At 43.0% G+C, this 15533-nt stretch overlaps 1 protein-coding gene across 2 annotated transcripts in view; it reads right to left on the bottom strand.

Annotated features, from left to right (window-relative positions):
- ccdc134 (coiled-coil domain containing 134) overlaps positions 1 to 15533 on the bottom strand; it is a 31931-nt gene continuing 16398 nt past the window's right edge. For both annotated transcript variants that reach the window (XM_084328528.1, XM_084328529.1), the window contains exons 4-7: positions 4262 to 4346; positions 3258 to 3439; positions 431 to 502; positions 1 to 141 (exon numbers count right to left, since the gene is read on the bottom strand). In XM_084328528.1, the coding sequence (XP_084184654.1) occupies positions 16 to 141; positions 431 to 502; positions 3258 to 3439; positions 4262 to 4346 (465 nt within the window). In that variant the 3' untranslated portion in view covers positions 1 to 15. The remainder of the gene's footprint in view (positions 142 to 430; positions 503 to 3257; positions 3440 to 4261; positions 4347 to 15533) is intronic.

Genomic DNA, 15533 nt, shown 5'->3' with positions numbered 1-15533 from the left:
TGCTGAGGTACATTACTATAGCTCGGTCCGGGAGCGAGAGATGCGCGGGCCCTTCCTGATCTCTTTCCTCTTCTCCTCCTTTCGCCTCCTCTTCTCCTCCTCCCTCAGGATCTTCTGAAAAGCCTCAGCAGTGTGAAGGACCTGCAGCGAGGGGAGAAAGGAGAATTTGTTTGTTCATTTATGCAGGAGAGAGAGAGAGAGAGAGAGAGAGAGAGAGAGAGAGAGAGAGAGAGAGACAGACAGACGAGAGAGAGACAGAGAGTGCTTATGTGTGTGTGTGTGTGTGTGTATGCGAATTTGTGTGTGTGTGTGTGTGTGTGTTTGTATGCGTGTATATATATGCATCTGTGTGTATGCTGTTGATGTTGACAATGTTGCAGACGGCCTGTGCTGTGAATACAGCGCCTGACAGTCAGCCTCGCTCACTCACGTCGTCTCTCTCTGTGCGGTACGGATTGGTGAAGTCTGGCGATTTCTCCGTTATTCCCAGCTCCTGTGACATCTAAAAGACAAGAGAGAGAGAACAGAGAGGGGGGGGGATTAACATTCCTTGATGTTAAAAGATGTAAAAGAGTATGAGATGTAAATAGAACAGCATCACATCACGTATCCTGAAGCACAGCAGGATGATGTCATCACTGGGCATAAACATAGCCTGCTTTATTCAGTGGCTCTCTAGTGCCTATTTCTGTTTGGCGTTAGATAGCATGAGAGAGAGGCAGATGAGGAGGAGGACGAGGGGACACAAGGTCGAAAACAAAGACTGAAGTAGCGTCTGAATACAGAGTACAAGCTCTAACCGAGGCCTCTTGAGACAGGGAACTAAAACCATATTCTTGGCGCAGTATCAAGGCCATAGATGAGTCCTCCAGACTTCACTTCATTAACTGAAAGATTAAGTACTGTTGAATACTGCTATAGTATTGAAACAGAGTACTGTTGTAAGTAACGTTTGGGGTTTTGCTCTCACCTGGGAGCAAAAGCCCTGGCGTTGCCCAATGGTAATTATTACCCGTCTTTCTGCGCTGATTACCCTAATTGGTACCTGGTGTGTATAGTTGACTCTCCTTTATATGTCCTCCTTGTTTACTATTCAGATTGTCAGTCGTTCACTGAACCTACCCGTGAGTACACTGTTGCTAGTCTAAGACTTATCGGTCCTGAGAGAGGTCCTGAGAGAGACTGAGTTGTCTCGCCTTTTCTTTACTACGTGCTATAGAGTTTTGTGGAGACTGTGTGTCTCACCTTTTTGTTTGCTACGTGCTACAAAGCTATCCGCTATTCACAATGAAGACTGTGTTATATTGTGAAGATCAACCCCTGCATTCTGTCTCCTCTGTTCTACACTGCGCCTGGGTCCAACACACCTAACCCAACTCTAAAAACGGTTGAGTTAGTACTGCTATGGTATTTATACAGAGTACTGAATACTGCTACGGTATTGATACAGAGTACTGTTGAGTTAGTACTGCTATGGTATTGATACAGACTAATGTTGAGTACTGCTACGGTATTGACGGAGTACTGTTGAGTACTGCTACGATATTATCACAGTACTCTTGAGTTAGTACTGCTATGGTATTGATAGAGTACTGTTGAGTACTACTACGATATTGCTACAGAGTACATTTGAGTACTGTTATGATATTGATACAGAGTACTGTAAAAAATAAAATGTCCACCACAATTATGACAAAGGTGATTCCTTAAAAAAAAAAGTATTTATTAAAAGAAAAGTGCTTGCTGTTAGTGTCAGTATATTGCTTGACTTTTGCTTTTTAACATGAAACAGCAAATTAAAAGGCATTTAAAAAATAAAGTATGAGCTTGTAAAAGAGAAGTGAACAGATCTTTAGTCAACTTGTCATTTGTACTGATGTTTTGTGATTGTGACTTTTCCTTTCCTCCATCCTCTCCTGCCCCCCTGGCAGCACCTCTGAGTGGCACCTTAGCACCTTTGCATTGTGGCAAATAAATTGTGTATTATTGATTACATTGGTGTTGCATTGTGTGTTATAATATTATTATAATGAACAAATTTATCATGGAAATAATTGCTTGCTATGTTAATGACTTGAGCCTAATAGAAAACGTATTACAGTAAAAGTAATACTTAGGCTTGTATTACAGAAAGGAATGATCTTGCTGTCAAAGCGGTACCTTCAGTATCCTCACAACATAAGGACAGTGTAGTCGCTTGGCGGTGTGTTACCAGTGTGAGGACAGTGTGGTGGCTTGGCAGTGTGTTACCAGTGTGAGGACAGTGTGGTGGCTTGGCAGTGTGTTACCAGTGTGAGGACAGTGTGGTGACTTGGCAGTGTGTTACCAGTGTGGTGACTTGGCAGTGTGTTACCAGTGTGAGGACAGTGTGGTAGCTTGGCAGTGTGAGGACAGTGTGGTGACTTGGCAGTGTGTTACCAGTGTGAGGACAGTGTGGTGACTTGGCAGTGTGTTACCAGTGTGAGGACAGTGTGGTGACTTGGCAGTGTGTTACCAGTGTGAGGACAGTGTGGTGACTTGGCAGTGTGTTACCAGTGTGAGGACAGTGTGGTGACTTGGCAGTGTGTTACCAGTGTGAGGACAGTGTGGTGGCTTGGCAGTGTGTTACCAGTGTGAGGACAGTGTGGTGGCTTGGCAGTGTGTTACCAGTGTGAGGACAGTGTGGTGGCTTGGCAGTGTGTTACCAGTGTGAGGACAGTGTGGTGACTTGGCAGTGTGTTACCAGTGTGAGGACAGTGTGGTGGCTTGGCAGTGTGTTACCAGTGTGAGGACAGTGTGGTGGCTTGGCAGTGTGTTACCAATGTGGGGACGTGCTGGTGGCTTGGCAGTGTGTTACCAGTGTGAGGACAGTAGGGCTGTCCCCGACTAAGGATTTGGATAGTCGACTATGATTGGCCGAAATGTGCCAATAGTCGACTATAAAAAAAAATATATATTTATTTTTTAATCATTCCATTTGGGCTGTGGGGGTGCTTAATGTCTGAAGGAATCGACTGAAGGCCCTTTTCATCCTTTGAGCACCTGCCCCTCTAAAGTCCTGTGCACGTCCCTGTTCACACACAACTTGTAAATGAAATGTATTACATTCCATTCGTAGAGGCAATTAGGCACCGTCTTTAGTCTGTGCTCATGCAAGGGAACATTTATGGCCATGCGCGCGTGCACGTGGCGTCATTAGCGTGTGTGCAACCAGTTATGATATCAGCAACGCAACACTGCCAGTTTGAGGACAGTGTGGTGGCTTGGCAGTGTGTTACCAGTGTGAGGACGTGCTGGTGGGATCCCCCAGTGAAGACCCCCGTCAGGTTGCAGAACCGCAGCCCCCAGCGGAGCATCCCCCCCCAGTCAGAGTTCCGGTCGTAGTAGTGGTGGACGATACGAGGGAAGCGCAACGCCACGTCACCGAAGAACGCAGTGTTCTCCACCACATGGGAATAAGCTGTAGAGAGAACAACAAAATATGGATTGTGAGGCAGAGTTAACGCATTATGAAAACTGAGAAAATTATAAATGTGTAGCATAGAACTAATACATTCAGAACAGCGCAGAATGAGACATTTTCCTTTTTTAAAGGTGTGAATAAGCTTGAATAAATGACTTAACATCCATGGACGAAATACTTTAGTCTTTAAAGAGAGGGTAAGTGTAATAAGAACCAAGTACAGACATAAAAGAGGAGAGTAGGAGAGAGTGGAGAGGAGAGGAGATGAAAGGAGAGAGTGGAGAGGAGAGGATGCGTGTTGCTTTTTAACAGCGGAGGAGTGCAAGAATGTGACAATGTGACCATGTGACCGCGGCAGCGTGAGAGAGCGGCAGTGCGGAAATAGGCTGTCTATTGCCATTCTCTAAGACAAACGCTAACCTTAACCAGCTCCTTAACAGCGCCTAAACTTAACCCTTCTAACCTTAACCAACTCCGAAACAATGCCTAACCTTAACTTTAACCATGCCTAACCTTAACTGTTAAAAAAAAAAAAAAAAAAAAAAAACGGACCGCAGGATCGCAGCGCTGCCAGGTGAGCTAAGCTTCAAATGAAAATCATGGCGGATTACGGCTACATAATGCCGCAAGCTCTGCCGCTCCGCTCCGCGGCTGCCGCGCCTGCCGCGGGGCGTGTCGCAGCCAATCAGGGAAAACGCGGAAGCACTCGGCAGCACTCCTCCGCTGTTAATAAGCAATAGGCGGAGAGGATATGGGGAGGAGAGAGAGTGGAGGAGAGGTAAATGCAACTAATGAGATGGGTGGAAGACACTAACTAACCGTCTTTGATCTTATCATCCATGGGGAAAGGGTCATCAGGCTGCATATTGGCTGCTACCAAGATGGCCCTCGAGTCTTCCAGCACCTTTACACACACACACACACACACACACACACACACACACACACACACACACACACACACACACACACACACACACACACACACACACACACACACACACACACACACACACACACACACACACACACACACACACACACACACACACACACACACACACACACACACACACACACACACACACACACACACACACACACACACACACACACACACACACACACACACACAACCTTTATTTAAACTCAAGGGACATCAAGGTTTCCCTCATTTACAGTGACATTGCGTATACAATTAAAAGATAGACTAACATACATACAGAGAGATACATACATACACACCCCTCATACACAAACATACAAGTAGATACATACACAGTACACACACATACCCGGCCGCACATTGTGTATTTTACATAGGAGTGTCATAGCATACTTTACACAGACGCTGAGATGAATAAGGAAATAAGCAAGGAGGGTCAAGTAATAAGAATCAAATAACGCACACACACACACACACACACACACACACACACACGCATATACATCTCACACACACACACAGAACTAGAAATGCTGACAGTGTAACTTAGCCACTGGGGGTTGACTACGCTAGTCGTCCTTGAGAAGCAGGCTGATAGTAGCTGTCCTCTGGGGACAGTGAAGCACACAGTCCAACAGCCTCCAGGCAGCGTGATGAGACTGGCAGCCCGATCTCAAAACATTCAAATGTATGCCAAGGAACATGCTGTTGAATGTAATCAGTGGATTTGTTGTTAAAGGGGAACTATCTTATAAATGGCCTTTTTCAGTGTTTAGCATTGTTTCCTAGCTATGTGGACTTATATTAATATGATCTATGTCTCTAATTCTCATATTGGCGCATTCTTCAAATTCTCCTCTCACAATATTCACCCTCACTGAACTGAGTCATCTGAAAATGTGATGATTTGTGATGTCAGAGAGACTCAGCTGCATGATAATGTGGCAGATGCCACCAGGCCACACAGTGGTTTAGGAGCCCAGCCTCAAAACGGCTCGAGATCTTGAGGTAGAAAAATGCTGTTTTTGAGGACTTGATTAGAAATACAAAACAATGAATTAAAAAAAATTATAATTACAGAGGTGTTCCATAAACTCACAGGAATTGTGTAAAAGTGCCCAAATAGTGAAAGAAATAGTAAAATAGTTCCCCTTTAAGTGCCTGATTCTCTGCAGCGCCAAGACCCTTCTTATATGTTCAATCTGTTGAGAGCAGATGAGTGTTAAACTCTCAGAAATTAACCACGGCTATTATACATTTTTTTGTTTGATAGCGTTATGCTATTCTATTGTCAAAATACAAAATGCACTGTTAATTAATGCTTGTATATCTTATCATGTTGTCATGTTTGTTTATATGTTTGTTTAAAAAATAAAAAAATAAAATTCAAAAAGCACTGTGGATGAATACAAATTGGTTCTTAAAGATTCAGTACAATGAAAAGCATGTTAAAAAAATAAAAAATTTGGTATGTTGAATTGTTACCCTAAATGTTAGACCTGCTGTTGTGAAAATTATGACTAAAACACTTTGATCTCCATCCCCCTGGATATCAACAGAATCAAACCATTTCCAATATCCAATCTGCTTCCTTGAAGATATTACATACTCCGGTTACTCAAGAGGGTGACCCAAAATACCCAATAACAAATCAAATGATACATCTGAAGCTGAAAAGTCTATACTCATGACATTAACACATTGACATTGTGACATTAACAGTCCACAATAATCGATTTATGACCGAATTAAAACATCATTGTACAGGATCTTTAAGTGACCTACCTGGTTAAATAAAGGTTATAGAGTAACTACACCCATAGTCATTTTGCTGCCCTAGACCTAGTGGTTGATGTTCACCATACTGCACTGCTCCACCCCAATCTGTGATGTCAGAGTAGCCCCCCCCTAGACAGACTGTGATAGAACCTTCAAAGAGGCACTCTGACATCACAGATTGGGCGGGGGAGAGTGTGCAACAATGTGAATAATTCCAACCACTAGGACACCAAAATGACAATGGGTTTAGTTCCTCTTTAAATCATTTGAAAGAATTCTGACTAGGAGACAAAGTGGGAGAATGTAAACTAGGACTCACACATTGTTGTATATCTATGCCCATCTTAGTCTTTGTAGATCTGTTGTCTTGCTGCAATCCCTGACTCACTTTAAAGGTAGAATCTGTAACACTGTCAAACAGTCTAGGCAAACGAGCCCTGCTTGGTATTGTGCTTCTTTTCTTTTTTCTTTTGGTCTGACATGCGGGTTGGAGTTTATTAACACATTGGTTGCCAGCCGGATATGACGATTTATCGCTTGGATGCCACCACGTTAATCAATGGGAGGACAAGCACATTTGCGAATGCATAAACTATATCTTAAATTATGGCTATGTGTCTAATACACCCGTCGGTTATCAATGACTTGCTTGCAGTCAACATGTACGAAACGGATTGTTTTTTCATCAGTACATTTCCGTTTTATACCGTTTTGAATACGAGTATAGTTTCGGAGAGTTCTAGTAATTTCAGAGAAATCCTGCGAAAATAGCCATTTACTGGAATACACAAAACACTTTGTCATTTTCCGGCTGATTTATGAATCGTTTTCAAATAAACGCTAGATTATCGAGAGTATTTGTGTTCTTATGCACGATACAAAAGCGGGCTGAAAAATCATTTATTCATGCCGCGCTCAGCACCTAACGCCACACACACACACGTTGTGAAATCTGTGAAAAACAACTCTGATTAACCCAAAACTGGTAACAGATTTCTTACCTCAGATCAGATGTTCTGCAAAAAGATGAATCAAATTCCTGATCGCCATTCCAAATATTGATCGCGTTTATTGATCCAACGTTATAGTCCGAAACGCATAATCCAAGCTGCTTCCAGCCTCGCCAGTGAATCTGGTAACACGACACTGCTTGCCAGAGCTGGGAAAACCCTGGGCCCTCATTTATCAACAATTCTTAGAAAGTGTTCTATTTTCGTTCTTAACACTTTGTATGCCACTCACAGCTTTTCTCGGGTTTACGCCCCACCCGTTGAATGCCACGTCACGAGTATTCTCGGGTTTTTATTTAAAAATTTTATTAGCGATCTGAAATCATATTGCATCACGCGAGCCTACCGTTGGAGATCCAGGGACCGCCGGCGCTCAGATGTGAAAAAAGCGCCCCCTATCGTCTCCCAGATGGTAAATCACCCTTTTGGAATGGACTCAATGAAAGTGAATGGGAGAACGGATTTCTGACTCCACATTTTACTTCTCACTGATGCAGCCGGGGTCTACCAGAGTTCATTCTGGAGACTCTGAGCCACGGCGAATATGGGTTATACTGTACACACGATGGATCAATAAAACATTTTTTGATCCACTTTTTCTCCCATTTTCTATATTTTCTCCCATCCCAATTTCGTATCATCCAATTCAACCCTCCCCTTTCACGAACGCTGTTTCTTGCCTCCCACAAGCCGGCTGCAATGTGGACTAAGTCATACATAGCACAAGTCCCCTCCGGTACTTGAGGTAACAGCAGTCGCATCTTTTCACCTGCGCAGCTCGATCTCTCAGTGGCGAGGAGTAACACGTGGGAGGCTCACGCTGCCCCCGACACTTCCTGATTCTACTGCGCAGGCGCACCAACCGACCTGTAGGAGTCGCTGTCCACAACGCCCGATCCCCACCCATCAGTTTCCCACCCCCTAATACGGCCAATGTGTATTAGTATGAACGACCAGCTAAACTGAAAGCAATGTGGAGCGCTGGGCTCGAACAGGCGAGCCCAGCGTCTCCGTCATTCGTGGCGAGCGCCTTGCCCACTACGCCACGTAGCCGCCCGATGGATCAATACAATTATGGTTTTTTTCGAATGGCGATCGGAAATTGGAATAAACCATTTGGATACCTCAGGTAAGGAATCTATGTTATCAGTAGGGATGCCCCCCGGACCCCGGTTTTAAACGGGAACCGGTACTATATTAGAAAATACCGGAGTATTTATAAGCTCCGACGTCCTCGGTACTGCTATCGATACTCTAGAGAAATTATTATTATTATTATTATTATTATTTAAAAGTTGCGAACGATCTCTCCTCTCTCTGTCTCTGCACGAGAAGCAGCGAGTCATTACACACACTCCTCGCGAGTCGCGCTACACATACATACGGGTACTCCTTAATGAAAGCGCTGTCAATAGTATGCAGCTGCAGCACGTCAGACAGCAGCGCTTACAAGCCCCGCACATACAAGCCCCGCACACCTGATGTGCTGCAGCTGGAAGCATCTCAGCGCTGTCTCCGTGCCGACGCGCGCTGCACACAGACACAGACAGCTCTGCATGGACTATCGTGATGGCGGATAGAGCGAAGCGTTCACAAGTGCAACAAAACATTTGCCAGTAAGGGTGGCAATACGAGCAATCTATCAAAACATTTGTTTGCAAAACACTATATTAGTGTGCAGAAATGCGCCGTATTCGACTGCCTTGCGCGCAGTGGTCCATCTGCATCCACGTCCACTGCAGCCGGTAAGCCAAGATACAGAGTTTCCTAGGCTAATAACGAATTATTACAAATAGGCTAATAAACAAAATAATTGTTTAGCTACAAATACTACAATCTAAAAACTTTTTATAGATCGTCAAGCTGAGGTCAGCCACCAATGTGTCCCAGGCCAGTGAGCCCACCACACATCCTCCCTAGGCTCTACCTCCACCACCCAAAGTCCTTTCTCCCTAGCAGCTAGAGGAAGGATGACAGAGGATAGGGTGAACGAGTGTCACAGGGCTGTGACAAAGTTTGTTGTCAAAGGCCTGCACCCGTTCTCTACAGTGGAGTCCAAGGACTTTAGGTAACAACTAATCATTCAGTGTATATCGTTTTTTTTGTATACATAGTTGTCTAACTTGTCTGTTGTTGTTATAAGTTATTATTGAAGCAGCTATTCCCACCACTCCACACACATTTACAATAATTCAATCATTTCTAATCTTTACTGTAGGGAGATGACCAATGCTCTCAACTGCAAATATAAAAAGCATAAAAAAATTATCAAAAAGAACCGATAAGAGTATCGATAAAGTACCGAACCGTTAAGCAGTATCGATAGGAGTAGTAGTATCGATAAAATCCTAACGATACCCATCCCTAGTTATCAGTGTTAGGATAATCAGACTAGTTTTCACGGATATATAAGCGTTTATGTGATATGTGATATGGCTGTTTTGACTGTAAAAGCCATGAGGAAATAAGAGCAGCGATTATCAGCGCACGGCACGAGCGTGCGTGTGCACACATATACTATCGATCGTCTAGCGTTTATTTGAAAACGATTCATAAATAGGCAGACAAATGACAACGTTCTGGAATATTCCAGTAAAAGGCGATTATCATAGGCATGGGTTGTTTTTTCCCCGAAAACGGGTGATTTTCAAAATGCTATCAAACGGAAATGAAGCGATAAAAATACAATCTGCCTTGACAATGTTGACTGGAAAATGATTCTTTGATAAGCGACGGGCAGATTAGACACATAGCCATAATTTAAAACATAGATTAGGTGATATTAACGTTAACATTGGCCGTGGATGGTGGCATTCAAGGGGGTAAAAAGGAAAAACACGGCTGGCGCTCAAAGTGTTAACACATTCCCGCCCGACAACGTATATATCCGTGTTTCGAATCCATGCTTAAAAGACCGACCACGGATATATCCGTGGCAAGGTTGTTTTGGCTTTTATTCCATTTTAATAACCTATTCAAGGTCGCCGAGCTGCACTGCAGATGTACCCTACTCTTTGAATTCGAAAAAGTGCATTACCGGCTAGATCCTCTTAGGGGCGCTGTATCGATAATGCAGTGTTCCCTGTGGCAGAAGCTGTCTTTTTTTTTCTGGATTTCCAATGTAGTTTTCTACTCACCTGAAGCGATCTCTATTGCCTGTTGCACGGAATACGTTTTGGGTCGCAGATTTCATCAGCCAATGGACATATCGATCTACCAGATGGCGATCGATAACTGGGAGATCTTTTTCACGTAAATTACATGCTGATCAGGGCTTGTTATGATACTCAACCAGCCGATAGCGTATGTGGCTACTGAGATGAACACGGTTATTGGTATCTAATCAATAATCAGAAACTACGTCCCCCCCCCCCCTTTCATGCATTCATGCTTGAGGATCGTATCGATCATATGCAGTTTGAGTTTTAACTGTAGCTTCTGTATAACCAAAATGCCATTGGATATAACGTTAGTAGCTATTAGCCCTTTATCCAGCCTTCCAGGAAATATACTAGACCAAATCCTGTATAACGCTTATATTCACGGCGCTATAAAATGAGAACGTATTGATGAATTTTTTTTAAACAACTTTTTTCTCCCATTTTCAATTTTTCTCCCATCCCAATTTCGTATCGTCCAATTCTACCCTCCCCTGTCTCGAACGCTGTTAGGCCATGCCTCCCACAAGCCGGCTGCAATGTGGACGAAGCTTTACATCACGTGTCCCCTCCGGTACTCGAGGAAGCAGCCGTCGCATCTTTTCACCTGCACAGCGCAATCTCTCAACGTCGGGGGTCTGCGTGGGAGGGCACGCCGCCCCCGTCGCTTCCTGATCCTGCTGCGCAGGCGCACCAACCGACCTGTAGGAGTCGCTGTCCACAACGTCCGATCCCCACCCATCAGCTTCCCACCCCCTAATACTGCCAATTGTATTAGTATGAACGACCAGCCAAGCTGATAGCAATGCAGAGAGCTGGGCTCGAACCCAGCGTCTCCTGCATTGGTGGTGAGCGCCTTGCCCACTGCACCACCTAGCCGCCCTGAAAAAATTATTTCTTTAAGCCATTTTGAAGGGACGGTTTATGGTCTCAATTCACAATGAGAATGGACAGATAGCAATACTATAAAGTATAGATTTAGCTCTACAAACAGCCCCACGGACTGTGCAAGTCTGTTTACATATGCTGGCCGTCTACAATGATTTTAGACGCATCCAAATGGCCGCCAATGTGTTAAGCACAGAATTTAGAATGTGTGTACGCACAGAAAAATCTGGATTTATCACACGTGCGTACACGGGTCGTATGCGTGTTGATAAATACCATTTGTTCTACGCTCCGCGCTCGTGCACGATTTTAAGTATTTGCATATAGCACCGCCCGTAATTAACCATATACGGTAATGGAACACCCCCATGAAATGTGGAAAAGTGGACTAAGCCGAGCGAAGCGTGTTATGGGAGAAATACGCGACAGGCTGACAGACATGTACACGTACGGTGATGTCGGATATGATATATCTAACTTCCTAAAGACCATTGCTGCCTGGGCAGCGCAAACACTAATAAAGACCGTTAACCACTGTTTGCCATTGGTGTCATTAATAACCATGCTGGAATATGCCTTTTCTTCGTTTCATTCGATTAATACCCAGGGATTAAAGTTCTCAGTCAATTTTCTACCTGCATGTGATTTGTAGAGGCATACAATCTATTTTCATGTCGGTATTAGGTAGCCTATATAAACAATAATACGAGAGCATATACAAGAACAATGATGTAGCCTACGCCATGTGTAGCCTGCCTATATGTGATCAATACAAACTTGAACTTGAATTCCATCATGTCTGTGTGCAGGAGCTCACAAGGCTGTTGTCACAATGTAAATAAAAACGTGCACTGAAAAGTTACAGTATGTAGTTGGTTGATTATTTGTATGACAGTCAGTAAACTGTCATACAAAAAAAAAAAAACAGTTTTATTTAATGAATTGAAAACATGCAGCATTGCCTTCCTCCTGGCATGCAGCAACGACATGTATCAGGCAAATGCGCATCACTGAGTGGAATCCCTTTCTATGCACATACCGTAATTCCTCTAATAGTAACCGGGTCTCAAATACAAGCCGGGTCTCTATTAATGGCCGGGTGCGCTCTTGAGCTAAGCAATTATAAGCCGGCCTCCTAATACAAGCCGGGTTACTAATATACTGAGCTGCATACTGAGCTAGTTACGTGATTTCACTTTGAAAACGTTGAAATGACCAGTGACCACTGTTTACTATTTCATACAGTACTTGGTTTCAATAAATGAACCCAGTACATTTTACTGGGTTCAAAGTTCAAACTGACACAAAATGTTGATTTATTCATTATGATCCGTTTGAAAATTTGAAATATAGGCCTCCCTCTTATACAGGCCTCCTCCTAATACAAGCCTGGTACCCGCTACAGTTGAAACAAATACAAGCCGGGGTTACTATTAGAGGAATTACGGTAACTGCATTTGTGATGGAGCTTTGACAGCTACATGGGTGGTACAGTAACAGTCTATTGCTCGATCCATCTCCAATATCACGATGGACCGTGCCGAGGGTGGAGACTGACTTGAATGTGCATTGGGATGGCATTTGTGCGTTTTGTTCCACACTCTAATTCCGGTCTCAAATTGCTGTACAAATGAAGGAGGTGTCTCGGGTATAGCGGACTCTAGTTAATATTTTTTATGTTCTCTCTGCAATTAGACTGCCCCTCATTCATTCATTCATTCCTATCTGCTATCTCTGAAAACAGTTCCCTGCAGTGCACCCCGTATATTCCGATAACCCTATATATAAACCATGCTGCATTCATTCGGAAAGAAAGACCTATTCCAAATGCTATATTTATAGGGTTTGACAATAATTACACTACTGTCGCCATTTTACAATTAACTATAATGAATTACGGGGGGTCATACAGAACACGCCAGTGTTGAAACTAATGCATGGAAGCTTATTTCCGCGTTGCAATAATAATATTCTACCACCGGGCGCCAGGTACGCACGGTCGGAGCTGTGCGTAAATATACGCACAAAGTCAAGCACACATTCAAATTGATAAGTCCCACACTTTGCTTAGAAATAATCGTACACACGGGTTACGCACATACTGTATCTGTGCGTACGCACCATTGATAAATGAGGGCCCTGGACCGGAGTTTTTCTCTGATGCACTTTTTCACTCAATCCAATCCAATAATGTGCATTACCATCCGGGAGACGATAGGGGGCGGTATTTGCCCTTTTCGAGCTCAGAGCCATTCCCAATGATAATGTCAGGCTGGATGGATGAAAAATGAATGGATATCGCTAATAAAAGAAATAACGATTAAATAACGAAATCTCGTTTTTGGCAACCAACGCATGGCGGCCAATAACGAGAAATCTCGTTGTTGGCAACCAATGTGTTAAGTTATTGTACTGTGGCCAGCAGTAGCAACTCCTCCCATATTCCCAATCAACTCAACCCACACCAAAATGTGTCAGGCCTCGATGTCGCTGTTTGACGACATTACAGATTCTACCTTTAATGACCACAGTGGAAATAAGCCTTAGACAGCTTTATCCTGATCTTTTACACTGTTCTATCTGGTGGAGCTACAACATAAAGAAGAAATGTTAAATACATTCAGTCAATTCCTGAACATTGGTAAAACCAAGGAGCGGATTGTGGATTTTAGGAGAATACAGCAGGGGACACACTGTGGATAAATGGGGCTATCGTAGACAGGGTGAGCAGTTTTAAGGACCTGGGAGTCCATATCAGAGGACCTGACAGACAACTCACATAGACACTGTGGTAAAAAAAAAGGCGAAACAGTGCCTCTACTAGGGATGGGCGTGAATAATCGATAATCACAGCTATGAGAAATCGATCTTAAATTATACATTTTTATGACGAAAAAAATAATATATTTATTTTTTTACACATTTGTTTCACATGTATGTGTAAGATTATAACTGTTTGTTGATTTCATTAAACATATACGTGAATGAACAAAATTATGTTTAATTTTTTTTCTTCAACAATATGAGTAATACACGATCACTCGAGTATAGCATGCAATCAATCTATCTGGATTTCTTTAAAATGCCCATCCCTAGCCTCTACCACCTGAGACAATTAAGGAAGTTCAGGGAAGATACCCCACTCCTTCTATTCAAGAGAATCAAGAGGTTTATTTGTCACATACATACCAGGGCATACAGTGAAATGCGGGTGGTCATCGATTGTGCAAAATACAATAATAAAAATGGGCATAAAAAAATATAAAAATAGGTAAGACAAGATATGCATGATAAAAAAAGACATGCTAAGTTCCTGAGAAACTTGTTCCTATGTACACTACTATACAATTGACTATTTTAACTCTTAAAACTGCAACGAGAAATTTCGTTGTTCGCTGCCATGCGTTGAGTGCCAACGACGAGAAATCTTGTTATTTAATCGTTATTGCTTTTATTAGCGATATCCAATTTTCATCAATCCAGCCTCACATTATCATTGGGACTGTCTATGAGCTCGAACAGGAAAAATACCGCCCCCTATCGTCTCCCGGATGGTAATGCACCCATTGGATTGGACTCAATGGAAATGCATGGGGGGAAAAAAACCCGGAATCCACATTTTACTTCTCAGGCATGTAACCCGAGACGATTGCATTCATTGTGGACCCTCAGAGCAGCGTGGAATATGTGTTTCAAGGTTGGATCGTTGGATCAATAAACCGATATTTGGAATGGCGATCAGGAATTGGAATAATCTTTTTGCAGAACATCTGATATGAGGTAAGGAATCTATTTTACCAGTCTTGGGGTAATCAGATGTTTTTTCCACATATGTCCCCTATGTGTGTATATGACGTTAGCGCTGACCAGGTCATAGATAATCGATTTTTCAGCCCGCTTCTCTAGCGTGCATAAGTACACATATACTATCGATAATCTAGCGTTTATTTGAAAACGATTCATAAATCAGCCGGAAAATGACAACGTGTTGTGTCTATTCCAGTAAATGGCGATTTCCACGGAATCTTTTTTTCCCCCTAGTAATTTCCAAAAACGTCCGTTTTTCAAAACGGTATAAAACGGAAATGTACAGATGAAAAAACAATCCGTTTTGTACATGTTGACTGCAAGCAAGTCATTGATAAGCGACGGGCGTATTAGACACAGCCATAATATAGAATATAGAAATAGCTCCGCGAAAATCATGAAATATCGGAAAATCGGTCCAAAAAGGCTGGCATTCAAGCGATAAATCGTGCGCCCCCTCCTGGCACTCAATGTGTTAATGTATCTAAACTATACTACACAAT

This window comes from Notolepis coatsorum (genome assembly GCF_963971535.1).
Source record: "Notolepis coatsorum genome assembly, chromosome: 14".
NCBI classification, from domain to species: domain Eukaryota; kingdom Metazoa; phylum Chordata; class Actinopteri; order Aulopiformes; family Paralepididae; genus Notolepis; species Notolepis coatsorum.
The sequence above is the reverse complement of the archived record's forward strand: the minus strand, read 5'-3'. Positions and strand labels throughout refer to the sequence as shown.